The following is a 14,639-nucleotide window of genomic DNA, read 5'->3' as shown; positions in this document are numbered from 1 at the left end:
ATCTGTCGAAGAAGGAAAGTGAAGGACAACTCAATCTAATGACCTGGCCTGCCCAGTCTCCAGACCTCAATCTCATAGAACTTGTATGGGATGAACTGGACATAAGAGTCAAAGCAAAGCTACTCACAAGTGCCCTACATCTCTGGGAATTGCTGCTCTGGGAAGACATGTCTGGTGATTTCCTGCTGAAATTTGTTAACCGAATGCCTCGTGTTTGTGAGGCTGTTATTAAGGCAAATCCAAGATTTAGAGACAATTTTCAATTTTCTTGAACATTGCTTTGATACTCCTTATGTTTTGTTTTGTATATTGTAACGTGTTTTCATTTTCAAATATTTACAGAAACGTATAAGACATAAAACATTGTCAATTATGAAAAAAAAAACTAGTTTTGTACTCAGACTTTTGACAGGTACTGTACTGTGAAATTCATTTTTCTTTAAAAATGTCACCATAAGTGTAATTTAGTGATCTCCTATCTGAAAACTGTAAACATGTCATTGGTAGCCACAACTCTTGGGTAAATATAAATGAAAAATAATTTGATAAATACTGTGTCTGGTTTTCATTTTACACCAAATTGTTTGACGATTGCGTAATGTGAAGAAGTTCCCCATCAGGTAGATCTGTCACTCATCAACATCTGTAAAAAAAAGATACTTTTTCTTTCGAGTCGGTAAGTGTTCTTGGTTATGTAAAGCAATGTAGTATGCTCTCCGGTAATGTTGTGCTTTAAAATCATGGTATTTAAGGTAATCAAAACTGAAACCTGAGATACTGAAATGCTGCATCTCCTATTAAAAGGTATCTCTATTGGCCTGGTGCGTGGATTTTAACTTGCCATGTATAATGCATACAAATTAGATGTGCTCAGTTTGGGCATATATTTTGAATTAAGTTTCCTTTATTTGATTTCATGAAGCAAGAATTAATTATTAACTAACTAATTGATTGTTTAATAAACACAAAATTTTAAGTGTATTTGTGTGTGTGTTTATTTGTGAGACAGTGAAATAGATTTTTCTTGCATTTTGTCCCATGAACAATAAGTTTTTTTTTCAGAATCTGGACTATACAGAGGAGTATATTCCTATAGTATGTCTTACTTACATTCATTGTACTGTTGATGTCTGTAATCGTGATTTTTCATGATACTGATAACTCTAATTTTGTTACAATTACATGGATGCTGTGGTGTAGTTTTGGGAAAACGCAGGTAAACTGCGTTTACCCACTTTTAATTTGGGCAATATAGCGTTTACCCACTTCTCATATAAGGGATACAGAGTTTACTCATTTCTACTTTCCTGTGATATGCAAATCCTGGGTTAAAGACAAGATATTTTAACTGTGAGCATCTGTGTTGTTTTGCTCCACGTGAGACTGACAGCTGAGGGCTCATTCATAACTGCAGCGCGAGCAGGGGGGCGTGACCACTGGACTGCATGTTCTGTTTGTGTGTGTGTTCTGTGATTGGTTGTTTGTTTGTCACGTTAGTGTTCGTTGTTAGCAACACTGGACTTGAAGGCGGTCATAGTAGCCTTCATCCTAACCAGTGAAAGGACGCTCACATAACTGTTCACATGAACAGCACCTAAGGGGAAATAATGCTCAGGTTAATCAAACTCTTTCGGCTGTTTATGATGTCCAATTGGTTTTCAAAGTTTAAAACAGAAAAATTGAATTGCATTTATGCAGCCAAAGGGACAAACATACCATCAGTACACTTTTTTATGCATATTGCAGCACTCTTACCAGTGTATTATACAATTAGACACAATGTAGAAATAATAAAATAATGTAATAAGAGACATACCGTTACATACTTTTCATTTCCCTGGTACCCCCCTTCTTCTTGTTGTGGTCGGTTGTAAATGGTAAATCACATGCGAATAGAGCCGCAGCTCATGGATTTCGAAATGAAATTACTGAATCAACATGCTGGCTTCAAAGTGACCACGATGCTTGGTAATATTACACACATGCACACACACGCCTACATACACACAAGGTATTCCATTGGTTTGTGTGCAATGTCCGTGCCGACTTCTTTTGAGAACAAGACCTGGCAGCCCCCATAAGCATTGCATATATTTACATAATACTTAAAAACTGCTGCAATAATCATGATTAACTTATTAATGGCATTATAATTAAATTATACCAAATCACTTTTTCTTTTACTTTTTTTTTTATGTGAAATATTCACTCGTCTACCATTTAATTCAATATAAGGTCTGAAATGTAGAACATTAACAAAAAAAGATTTGCATGTTTAATATATTAAATTTAGAGTTCCAGCTTATTTTAAGTGTGCTTGTTTTGTAAAATAAAAGTAACAATGTTTTTTTAATTTTTTTTATTGAGTTAGTTTGTGCATTGTAACAACAAACAGATTGATGCCCAGGCTTACCACTGGATTGCTTTAACCCTTTCGAGATCCTACATAACACTGTGGTGTGGATATATTTTATCACAGTTAGTAATGTTGCCATCTTGTTTCGGGGGATGGGGACGGGGGCGACAGGTTGTTGGTTACACTCTAGTGTACCTGCCGAACTTAGACAGAAGACATCTTTGGGAACCCTTTTTAGGCCACAGAGGTGCTTTTAAACATATGATGTGCAAAGTGATTTTAATAACAAGAAAAGCTGTGATATTTCAGACTTGTATGAAGTTGGTGTTTAAGTGTTTTGTAAAAACATCTTTATAATTCTTTTTTTAATCAGGCTAACATGATTGGATGTTTAGCGATGTCAAACATGAACAATTTGTAAGGTTGAGTTTTACACTGGATGTAGTTTATATTTGATACTGAAAGCTTTTTTTGTCCATGCTGGGGGTACAATTCCCTGGCAGTGGAAATATAACAGATGTCTATACATTACAGGACGCAGGATATCAAAATGTGTTCAGAAGTCTCATTATGTTTTAAGTAGCTATTTCATGACTGTTTTAACAAAATATACATGTTTCTTAGTTCTCAGTCATACATTTTTTATAAAGCAGACGACACAGTCATTATTGAAGACAAATTCAGTATTTCAGTTTTTGTCAAATGGTAGGGAAAAAGTTGAAAGATTATAGCAGCAATTTGTTTTATTAGATTCACATGAATAACAGGATACAAAATGTTATAAACAGTGACAAAGAAAATTACTACTGTATTTAGGAATAGTTTTGCATTATCTCAATTAATATATATATATATTACAAGCATAAAATATTAGATCTTAACTCTCAAATCCCCAACAAAGTGCAGTATATAAATCCATCTAGATAAGAACAATTATTTAAAATCACCAACCAAAAACTTACCCTGCCATATTTAGTTAAAAAAGAAAGGCAATTTCTTTTGTGGAACGTGAGTACAATTTAGGATAAAGTAGAACATATTTAGCTGCATACTTTTAAGTTTTTCATCTTCTTGATATTAAGTGAGAACTTCAAAGGACATGAGGGGGTAGAACACCCCATCTCTTGGCTAAGCCTTCAAACATGGCCAAACCAGTAAGGACGCTCTGTATGAAAATCAAAGCCATCCTTTGTGTAGAATTGTATATAAAAAAAAAAAAAAAAAAAACAGAATTGAAAGCTACAAATCTGTCGCATTGTCAGAATCAAAGCTTGCAAAGTCTCTGAATAAGAAATTGCGGGGTTGGTGTGATGTTTGTCTTGCTATGTTGTAACACCACATCAACTTAGTCTAAATTAACTTGAAAAGTTGAGGTTATGAAGCATTGCCTAACACCTTGGTTCTATGGTAATGTTTTTGTGTATTACTGACTGCATAACGATTTCCTGAATGATGATGTTGTGCGATTGCATGTTTAAGTAACATTGCTTTGAATGGATTCCTAGTAAATGGATTCCTGGGTGCATTGTTGTCTTAAGTAGCCATTGCCATTCGGGTACAAGGGCACAATTGTTGGGTGGACTTGATCTGTAACTATGCTAAGCAGGGATCACATTGCAGGATCGACTTAATTTGTATCTCTAATTCAAATCGAGTAATATTTCAATATTAAAATAGTGGGGATTTGGTAGGGATGCACTGAATACAGGTTTCGGATTTGGCTCGAATACCCACTTTTTGAGCAGGGTTTGGATTTGGCCGAATACTTAGGATTCAAACAAATTCGGTACTGAATGTAGCTGTTGTATTTAATAATAAGAACATGTTTGATGAACTCCGTCACAACTCTCAACTCCCTGCTACTGGTGGCGCACTCACAAAACACGTCACGCAGCTGCTGCTGTAAAGCTATATATTGCAGTAAACCTGTAATATATAGTAACGGCAAACTATTGTAGACTTTTGTGCTTTGTCAATGTGCTGTAAAGGTAAAGTAAACGATTCTGGATTTTGACGGTTCTGTTGTGGGGGAGGGGGCTAGGGGTAAACTGTAAGTTTCAGACGGAAATCTTATTCAAGAATATATTTCAATTCGGCAGTGCTTAATTTGTACTAGTGTTAGATGTTAACATTCACGTATTCTGCATCATAAACAAAAGTAGTCGTACGTGCAGAAAAACAAATTAAAGGCAACTGCAGGACAAATAATAATAATAAAAAAATAATTAAAAGCCTGTGTTTTGTTGTGTACTACTCATTTAATCAAACCAATAGGTGCTTGTATCATTCTTGACGTTTTTCAAATCAATTAAGCTTATTTGTGTATAAAAAACGACAATGGAGTTTCAGCCAGTGTCATCTTACTTAAAAGGCACTCAAGCCGAAATCGTAAAGTAGGCTACAAACGTGGCAGTGGACTATCTCTCATTAGCGCACATGCAAGAACTTACAGACTTGGTACAGTTGTGTTGAGAATTTAAAAAGAAAGCATTTTATGAGATTTTTAACTAGAGGTACCAGGAATGCGACTGCACGCCCAGAGGTTCCATTCGGTAAGAAAACTACCGTTAACTAAAAAGCTCAAAACTATAGATTGTGCGCGTCCCTTGTTACTAGCTGCCAAATCTTTTGAAATGGTTTTGCTATTCAGCCAAATCCCAACAACTTGGATTCGGTGCATCCCAAGTATTTGGATTTGCCAATGTTTAGACCAATTATCAGTGTTTTGAAATATTTTTCAAATTAGGTATGATTGCTGTAATTCTTGGTGTTGTAACATTGTCATATCTCAGAAGTCAGTTTCATGTCAGATTTTATATTTATTACATTATATGTTATGCAAAACATGACAGTGGCCAAAACTGGAACTCATACTTAATGTGGCTGCCAGATGATGAACAAAAACCCCTTTTGAAATTTTGCTTTCCAAGTGAATTCACAGCTGAATTTGATTCTTACAGTGAAGTTTGAAACCATTCTTTGGGAACATGTACTTTAACCTAGTGATGATGGACTATTACATTTAAACTCGATAAACAGCTGTGTTTTCTCAGATACCGTTGATTATTAAAATTGTCAATAATTCACCGTTCTGTGGCCATGTCATATTTCAGAAACCTTCAGATGTATTCTTCATATATACTTCACATTCTTCATGCTTACAAACAATTCACGCAGCAGCGCTATTCCCCAGGGGTGCCAGTCAATGGTTCATTAGTAGCTCCCAGGCCTGAGATCTAATGAATAAATGTTGTATATACAGGTCACAATGCTTTTTGTTTTTTAGTTCGAAAGGATTTCTTAAATTGCTCTTGTCGCCGGTTTCTTATATGAATATTCAATTTCTATTCTTTTTTTAATTGTTGCAGCTTTTTCTTGATATAGCATTTTTTTTTTCTTCCAGCATACAAATATAGAAAATATATACCTATTTGACATCTGGACCTCTTGTAGAGGTGCTAATTTTGCCAGTTGGTTTGTACTGCTGTTACGGGTTGTGCCTTGTGTTTCTTACAGGTGGCATGTGCAATGTCTGTCTGCTGTAAATAGTAGAATGACCATGCCTTTGTCTTGCAGAGTGACTTGGTGTGCATCTAGTTACAAGGGAGGTCATGTGTGTCCCTACAACAAATCAACCAGTTTAACACTGAATAGTTGTCCTGAATATGTAAATAGATATGCTTCTGTGATAAATCTTTGTTTTGTGTTAGAATGTCAGCAGGACTTGATACGGTTTGAAATGGAGGCACATACAGCAAAAAACTAAATAAATAAAAATCTTTAAAGGTTACATTTCTGAATGGAAACATAACGTTTGTAAAAACATCTGTTTGATGGCGGTAGTCGTACACATTTCCACAGTGTTTACAGAGTCTGCTGCGCTGTTTACAGCTGGTAAAAGCTCTTGTAAAAACACATTGAAACCAAAAACAAGTTTGTTTTTTTTTCCCTACAAGTACATCTGTCTTTGGGTACTGCAAACATACTGGATTGTCAAAAAGGATTTCTGTTTAATATGGTATGATACACAGATGGTTAGCCAGTGGACGAATAGAGTAAACAGGCATCTAGGGATAATATTGTACTGTAAAACTGTTTTAGCTTACTGTCTCTTTAAAGATTTCCAGGTCTCTAATCAAGGTCTACTCTCCAGTGATTTGGCAAAGCATGCCTCTTTAGCTCTACACCCACATATCCGGCAGCCCACAACTCTGCTTTCAAGGAATCCTTCGTTTAAACAAAAACACAGAGGCTAACGCTTTCTGCAGTGCTCCATGGCAATTACATCACAGACGCAGATGGCTTGGAGGCAAACTAAGCTAACTCAAGGTTACATTTGTTTTCAAGTCTCTAAGGATACCAGCTTAAGAGTTTGAAACAGTTGGTGAATTCAGCCAGATGAAAACATTCTCTTGATTGAACTTCCCCCAAAGGTTTTCTTAGTTTCCTTTACAGGCTCAGAATTAAAAATGAAATCTATTAAGGTTTTGCTTAGGGGGTGGGGATCCATGTTTTCAACAGTAACTCTATTTAAAACAATAATACTAAGAAATTAAAAAAAAAAAATGTATGTGATCTCCCTGTGCTCTAATGGATTGTGAGAACACCTCAGAACCTTTTACTAAATTAATCTATCAACAATTGGTTCAAATCTACTTTAATTAAAAACTGAGATTTCCCCCCCCCCCCCCCCCCCCCCATTCATTTTATGTGTCCAGTTTTGAAAGAAACGCAAGTTATAGTGAACATTATTTTATAACAATATATTGGGTCCTACACTTTGTTAAGGAACCCTCTGTTTCATATCAACTTCCCAACATTTTGGTATGTTTAACATACCTTTGTCAATCAATCAATCGTTATTTTATATAGTGCCTTTCATGGACCACCATCACAAAATGCTTTACAAGATGCAGTAACAAGAAAATACATATTACTTTAAATACAGAGAAATGCATAATACATGATATAGACAGCAGCTAATAGCAGACATCAGGCTTAAAGAGCATGGAAAGCAAGAGAGAGCAGGTGTGTCTTGAAAGTGTGTTTGAAAAAGAACAGTGGAGGTACTTCTAGGCGTTTGATGACATGACAGCTACACACTTCTATTATAATCCATTAATTTGTTTGTGATGTCATTTACTGCACAGTTAATGATGTAACAATCTACTATTCCTTTCTATTTAAACCTTCAGGCATCATGGTATTGAGTGTATTTATCCGTCTGTGTTCCTTTATTCTTGTACATTATCTAATTTTACTTATTCGTAAACTACAAAAAACATAACATGATGACCTACAATTTGTAAATTGTTGCACTGTTCATTGATTTTATTTCATGTGTTTCATAGCTGATTCTGTATTTTATGTAATGTTGTATCTGTCTCTCCTACATATTTTATTTGGTTAAATTTTGGCATTATACCATAAACAAGGTTGCTAGTTTTGCATGACAAGTTTCTTATGACTGAATATCTAGTTTCTCTATTTGCAATTTCAATTTTATCTTTACAGATATATTTGCATAGTTTACATGTGCCTCTCGCAGGTTTTAATGTCCTTTTTAATAATAATAATAATAATAATAATAATAATAATAATAATAATAATAATCTTTATTTTTATATAGCACCTTTCATAGTGGATCACCATCTCAAAGCGCTTTACAAGATAAGAGACTAGAGTGTGTGAACTGTGCATCAGCTGCAGAGTCCCTTCCACAACGTCTCACCCGAAAGACGGATCACAAGGAGGTTAAGTGACTTGCTTAGGGTCACACAATGGTCAGTGGTTGGTTTAAAATGCATTGAATTGCAAAAGGACACTCAGTACTGTATCTCCAGTCAAGCCCCACCGCTTGTTCGCTGTATTTTTCACATACCTCTTTATAGACGTGCATACTGATAAATCTTCTCCTGATCACTCTATTTCATCATCAAACTCCTCAATAATGCGATCAAAGTCATTATTTTATTACTGTAATATCTCAAAAAGCTCTGCAAATGTCTGTGGTATTCTTTGAGCGCTGGATGCAGAAGCAGTTATCTCCTATCGGTTTCACTCGGCAATTGAAAGGGTTTCTCTGCTTTTTCCAGAGAAAAAACAATTAGAAACCTGTGCTTTTACGTCTTTTTGATGATATCAGACCGGAAAGGGAAAGTTGTAATGTCAGACCTGGTCCGACGTAGGTCTGCAAAGGGTTAAAATGTCTGTAAGTTTATGGTTACTGTGTGACAGCTTGTGACAGAGACAGAATGGTTCTTGGTGATAAATCTCCCTCCCGACCTGTGAGGGCGCTGTGTAAAGGGAAGGTTAGATGGAAGTCGGCCATCTAGAAAGGGGGCGGAGCTACAGTACACTAAATCATCGACCCAGGAGGGAGGTTTTTATTTATTTTTTGTTTGTTTTTTTTTTATCCCAGCTATGTCCAAAGACAACGCGTGTCTGCCGTCCATGTTAATAAATATAGTTGGTGAACTGGATGTCATGAGCCAGCTCGATCGCCCAGTACAGCGCAACAAACATCCAACAAGTTGTTGATGCCCTCTCAGAACTGACCTACTAAAACTGCAAATTAACATATTTATTGTGTTTTATTTGTTTGCATCATTAACATGTAACACAATGGTAAGTCTAACACAATTTTAAAGAAAGGAAAGAATCTCTGACAGCACGAGCCTCCTCAGATTGCTGCTGTCCAATTGAAACTGGCGGCTGAGGTAACCTTCACAGATGCCAAGTATGTTTATAACAAGCGGAATTGGGCATGTTTTTGAGAGTTGCTGGTTGTAATTTGCATAAACACCCACTCTAACATGGGTTGTCCTTGTTTTGGTCTTGTTGTGAAAGGCAATGCCACTTTTTTTTTTTTCGTGAGAATGTAACTTTCCCCTTCTGTCTCACAGGTAGCCACTGATTCCTGAACACCAAATTTTGTTGTTGACAAGAGTTTGTGCAGGATACAGAAGACAGTGGCAATTTTGGGAACAAATTAATGCACTTCAGTCTGTTTCATTAGTGTTGGATAATCGGATCTGTTTTTTTGTTGTTCCCAATGTTTTAGGTTGAACTGTGCCACCTGTTTGGTCATCCCATGCATTTATGGCAGTCTTTTTTTAAATGCTTATGTTCTAAACTGATGCAGCTGCGATTAGTGACCTACTTGCTGTGCTAAATTTGAACTCAGTTACCTCTCCTGTTTTTTCTAGGATTGTTTCATTCTTTTAACCTCCTAGATCATGCAATTCGGACCTAATATCAGTCTGTACACCCTTCTGTAAACCTTCTCAAGTGCAATACTGTATTTTCTGTAGTGAGGCAACTGAGCATGGATATAGGATTCTAGGTGGGGTGTAACGTGAGCATTATTACAGTAGTCGTAGGATAACTTCCCTTGTTTTGACAATGGCAGTGTAATCTACCATTCTATTGTCTTTTAATTGCGTTGCCACACTGGCGAGATGTTTTGATCTAATGTAACACAACATGCCTGAAACTGTATTTTAAGATTAGAGTATGCCTGTAATTCTTTTATTGGCTATTTTGTGTACTTTTGGAAAGTTAAAGTACTACAATGATTAGCTACTGTACCATGAGGGACAACTGCCATTTACATGCACTATTCCCTTTGACAAGGGAATTTGCCAACAGTTTTATTTCATTGTGTTTTCTGTAGGATGACCAAGTGTGACATAAAGAACTACCTTGAGAAGATATACAGTGTTCCAGTAGGAGCAGTCAGAACTAGAATCCAGTACTGTAAGTATAAATTATTGTTGTATAAATGTATGGTTGTATTATTATCACCTGCTGGATATGCCTATCCACATCAAAAAATGACTTGATACTTGTGTGCGACACGATTGATACAGCTGAATGAAACCTTGAAGAAACAATTTGCAGTGACCCAAACGAAGTTTTTTTTTTTTTATCATTTGAAATTTAAAAGCATTTAAAAGTGAGCGAATCCCTCTGCTAGATTTGCAGCACCGTGCTAAGAATGTCCAGTAGTATTGTTACAAAAAATACCAATACAATCCCTCAGGAAGACCTCAAAAACAAACAAAGCAAAGTACTGGCAAGAGGGGACAGAGCATTTTGAGAAACTGACTCAGTAAGTTACCTTTCTGCAGTTAAAACGGATAGTGCAATGCTTACTTTTTATCTTACTATTCGCTTCCCCAAAGCCTTGAGTTCGCTTCGTGTTTTACAGGTAATGGGGACCCCATCTGAGGCCAACATTCAAAGTCTTTTCTGAAAACAGTGTAACACAAAAACTCAACAGGGAGTGGACTCCAGTAGTGTTTGGAATCTGAAACGAGCCTGTAGTGAACTCTCTAGCTCAATTAGAATAAAAGCTATTCATCTGTAATATAAAATAAAATAGGTAAGGTTGCATTTTTGACCAAAACAGTATAACCTCATATCTTGAATTTGAGTGATTGAGAGCTACAATCCAGTGTGATTTGGCACTTGAAGCACCCTTCTGTATTGATTTTGAACAAATGTTTCATGAGTGGCAAATGGTTACGCTGTAGGAGACAGTAAAGATTGGTATGGAAAGTATATACAATAACAAAACCCTTTCTTCGTCAACACTGGGTATTTTGGAGGATGTTACTAATATCTGGGAAATTTTACTTGATCTCAGTGTTGACAGCTACATTCTTAAGCACAAGCTAATAGTTGAGGGAACATAAGAATACAAAAAGGACAGCTGGTTGAGATGATTCTATAATACTGAGAAGAAAATTACAGTTGTGTGGTTAGCCCTTTACCTCACCAGTGATTGACTGGAAACATAGGTCATGATGGAAGAGAAGATCAACACTTGTGGAGTTCTTTATACTGCAGTCAACTACACGTGTCTTTGTTCCCCGCAGTCTGAGTGGAATAACAAGAAGTTTTCTTTTTCCTATGTTCGATTCTTGTCCCGGCAAAACAGAAAGGGACATTTTGAAACAAATGAGTTAGGGCTTTGGTGATAACATTGACAAACATTTTATCAAAATTAACAGTAGTAATAATGGTACATTTGGAGATCTGGATAATACAGTTGTAAATTGAGCTAGTAAATGACTGAAAGCTACTACATTTATTAAAATGATTATGCACAAATCCCTACAACACATACACAGCAGGGGACAGAGTTGGATGTTTGCTTTCCATCCAGTATGCAACAAATCAAAAGCCATCTGTTTTGATTTATTTTCAGCAAAGCTCAATCACACTAGAAGTTCAGTGATTCGGTGAGGACACAAAGGAAAAGCAATAGTAATCAAGCAATGTCATTTATGCCCAGTTTGGGAACCGATTGTTTGAGTGTACAACAAAGAAGAATTAGGGGAGGGCTTGATTTTGAAGTTTTGAAAGAGAAAATACAAAGAAAAAATATTATTAAATTAAGCACAGGAAACTGGACCAGAGAAAATGAAGTGGTGACATACAGGACAGAGGGTAGGAGACACTGCTTTACTTGGTGGTGAGAGCATGGGATGGGTACCAGGCTGTGTTGTTGATTCTAAATTATTGGGACCCAGTTTGACAGCATCAGCTCAGGGAACCGGAGAAGCATTATTTGGCTGAATGGATTTTTTAATTAGTCATGATAAAGTTCCATCTCGGTTGACCCATATTCTGGAACAGTGTTTCTTCCATAAGCAAGCCCCCTTAACTCTGACACATACCCACGAATGGAGCATTTTCACTAATGAATGAAAGAGATGTGTGTTATATGTCCACTTTCTGATCTTTTGTAGGTACAAACAAGAAAAGAAATCACCTAAACCAGAGGGTGAAGCGTCCTGATTACAAAGTAGCATACGTACAACTGGTGAGTATAAATTAAGCCATACAAAGTGGACTGCAGATATTCACCGTCATGATGTTTGAGTAAGTAGCTTCAAATGTCATTTTAATTAATTCCTTGCATTTCATAATTTTTGCCTGTCTATACCTGGCTCTGAGTTTTCTGCCTAACTGCCCTGCACTAGACAAGATTTTCTCATTTCGTTCAATGGTACCTTTCAACACTGCTGACCCACCTGCTCCACAGGCTGCCTAGAAAAGCAAACAATGTGATTTTACTTTATTTCCTTAAACCTGTGTGTGTGTGTGTGTGAGTGTGTGTGCTCTTTAACTGTGACCAGACTGTCTTGTTCTATCTAATTTAGTCCCTTTCTCATTAATTCAGCCAATGACAACCCCTGTTTTTTTCTTTTTGGTTTTCACTGCGTGGGCTTCCACTGCTTTCAGTGGGCCATAGTACAGTTGGGGCTTAAAACCAAGATCTGATTTCATCCAATTTAACACCCCTCTCTCAAATTTGACAGGTGTCTGCACCTGGTTTGGGGAACTGTGACAAAGTGGTTTATTGTGGACAGGTGCAGAGGTAATGCAGTGGAGGAATAATCACAGACAGACAATTGTAATCTGGTTTTGGAAAAGGGACGTTTTGTTTTTGTAATTCCCTGTCTGGCGACCAAACAATAGGCTCCAGCTATAAACATCAATGTGTAAAGCACGGAGAACAAAAAGACAGGGACTGCAGCCCAAATAATAAACACACATTATCCGCCCCACAATAATACTTGCCACGGTCACCAGTCCGGCTGTGTGCAGTAGTGCTTGTGGTGGGTGATAACAATTATTTATAGTGACTGGTGAAGTGTTGATCCGGCTTTGTGCTGGCCCAGGGTGACAGCTCTGGATACGTGTTAGCCGTCTAGTGGTTTACAAACACAGACAATTACTAACAAATGCAATCAAACATATTCTGTAACAATACACTTTCACTGTCCTTCTTGTTCTTACTCACTACAAACCATTGCGAAGGAACAGATTACGATTCTTTGTCCCCCATATATGCTGTCACGCATAACCCCTTGGTAAATGATTGCAGCTGCCTTTACAAACTGCGACTGCTATATTGTTTCTCGTCTGGGTCAATGCGTTCTTGCAACGGAGTCTCGCTTCTTTCCAGACTGACCGACTTCCCGACCAGGGGAAAGAACTGTCAGGCCAGCCCGTCCAAAGACCTCTGTTCTCGCTTTGCGCTCTCATAGGTCGGGAGGGACATTTACAATCAAGCGTCATTCGATCTCTGTCACAGGGACTGATTGCATTATTCACATATTTAGAGCTGAACTCTCGTCTGCACTACGTCACTTTGCATGGGACATTCTGGGGAAAAGGAGCAAACGGAACCTTCTCATTGCAGCCAGCAAGGACTCATTAGCATTTGTCTATACGCTCACACAAACTGAGGGACGTACCAAGATAGTTAACCAGGGGAGCAGAATTCAGGGAAGATTATTATGAGGAACACACTGAAGAAACCATGTAGAGATTTGCATGCTTATAAATGTATCTTATGAGAATTAGATACAGGGCAATCGGCGTATGTGTCCTGTGATAGAACTCCCTGCTTTGTTGTCAACTACTCTCAACACCCCTCTGTTATTTATTTATTTTCTGTCTCTCTCACAAACTCTTACTGCTCTCCCGGGACAGAGGTCTGGGAAAGCAGGCAGTATTCAATTACATCCTAGACTTCTTAGAGGAAATAAAGTACAAAGTCGTGTAGTTTACTGTCTAGGACAGCTCGTTTCACATTGTAATATATTGGAGAACCAAAAGTATATTTACTAGTGTTTATCACATAGAATTAGTGAGTGGACAGCTATGTTCCTTAGGAAATGTGTCAGTTGAACATGGGGACAAGTTTTCTGTACCCTGGGTTTAAAAAGCAATAAAAAAAAATGAAAAAAAAACTTGGGGGCATAATGGTGAAAAAACCTTGGACTCCTCAGATTGGAGATCCAGTGCTTCTGTGGGCTTGTAGTACTGCCGCTGTTACCAAGTACAGGGTTCTATAAAACCTCTTCACCACTTTCACAGAGTTATATAAATTCACTGTCTAGCTGTGGAGATATTTCTTTTTAAAACGACATTAATGAGGGGTGTTCATTTTAATTAGGGTTTCTAATCAAAAAAATTTCAAAAATAACTGAAGGAATAAGGAATAACTGAAGTATTACTACTTACGGGCTCATGGTGCTGTTTACTGTCTTTTGTTGCAGTACAGGTGCTGTGCTTTGATTTTGGTTGTTCTGATGTCTAAATACATCAGCTCCTGAAAAGATCAATTTGGTTTTCAACAAAAACTAAAAGCCCAGATAAACTGTAATTTATGGGGGACATCTACAAAAAGCTAGACAGTGAAACATGAACTCTGAAAAACAGAAGCCTAAATTATACCCTTGTTACTCTATTTGTTTCCCCC

At 37.1% G+C, this 14,639-nt stretch overlaps 1 protein-coding gene across 2 annotated transcripts in view; it reads left to right on the top strand.

Annotated features, from left to right (window-relative positions):
• Positions 1 to 14,639, top strand: part of LOC121329496 (39S ribosomal protein L23, mitochondrial-like) — a 36,328-nt gene that overhangs the window by 5,479 nt on the left and 16,210 nt on the right. Inside the window, exons 3-5 of one of the 2 annotated variants that reach the window (XM_041275079.1) lie at positions 10,032 to 10,114; positions 12,115 to 12,188; positions 12,688 to 12,746. In XM_041275079.1, coding sequence (XP_041131013.1) covers positions 10,032 to 10,114; positions 12,115 to 12,188; positions 12,688 to 12,746 — 216 coding nt within the window. The remainder of the gene's footprint in view (positions 1 to 10,031; positions 10,115 to 12,114; positions 12,189 to 12,687; positions 12,747 to 14,639) is intronic. The other variant, XM_041275080.1, reaches the window with a different exon arrangement.

The sequence above is a fragment of the Polyodon spathula genome, chromosome 17 (genome assembly GCF_017654505.1).
Source record: "Polyodon spathula isolate WHYD16114869_AA chromosome 17, ASM1765450v1, whole genome shotgun sequence".
Lineage (NCBI taxonomy): Eukaryota > Metazoa > Chordata > Actinopteri > Acipenseriformes > Polyodontidae > Polyodon > Polyodon spathula.
Note: the sequence above shows the minus strand (reverse complement) of the source record. Positions and strands in the feature narration are given on the sequence as shown.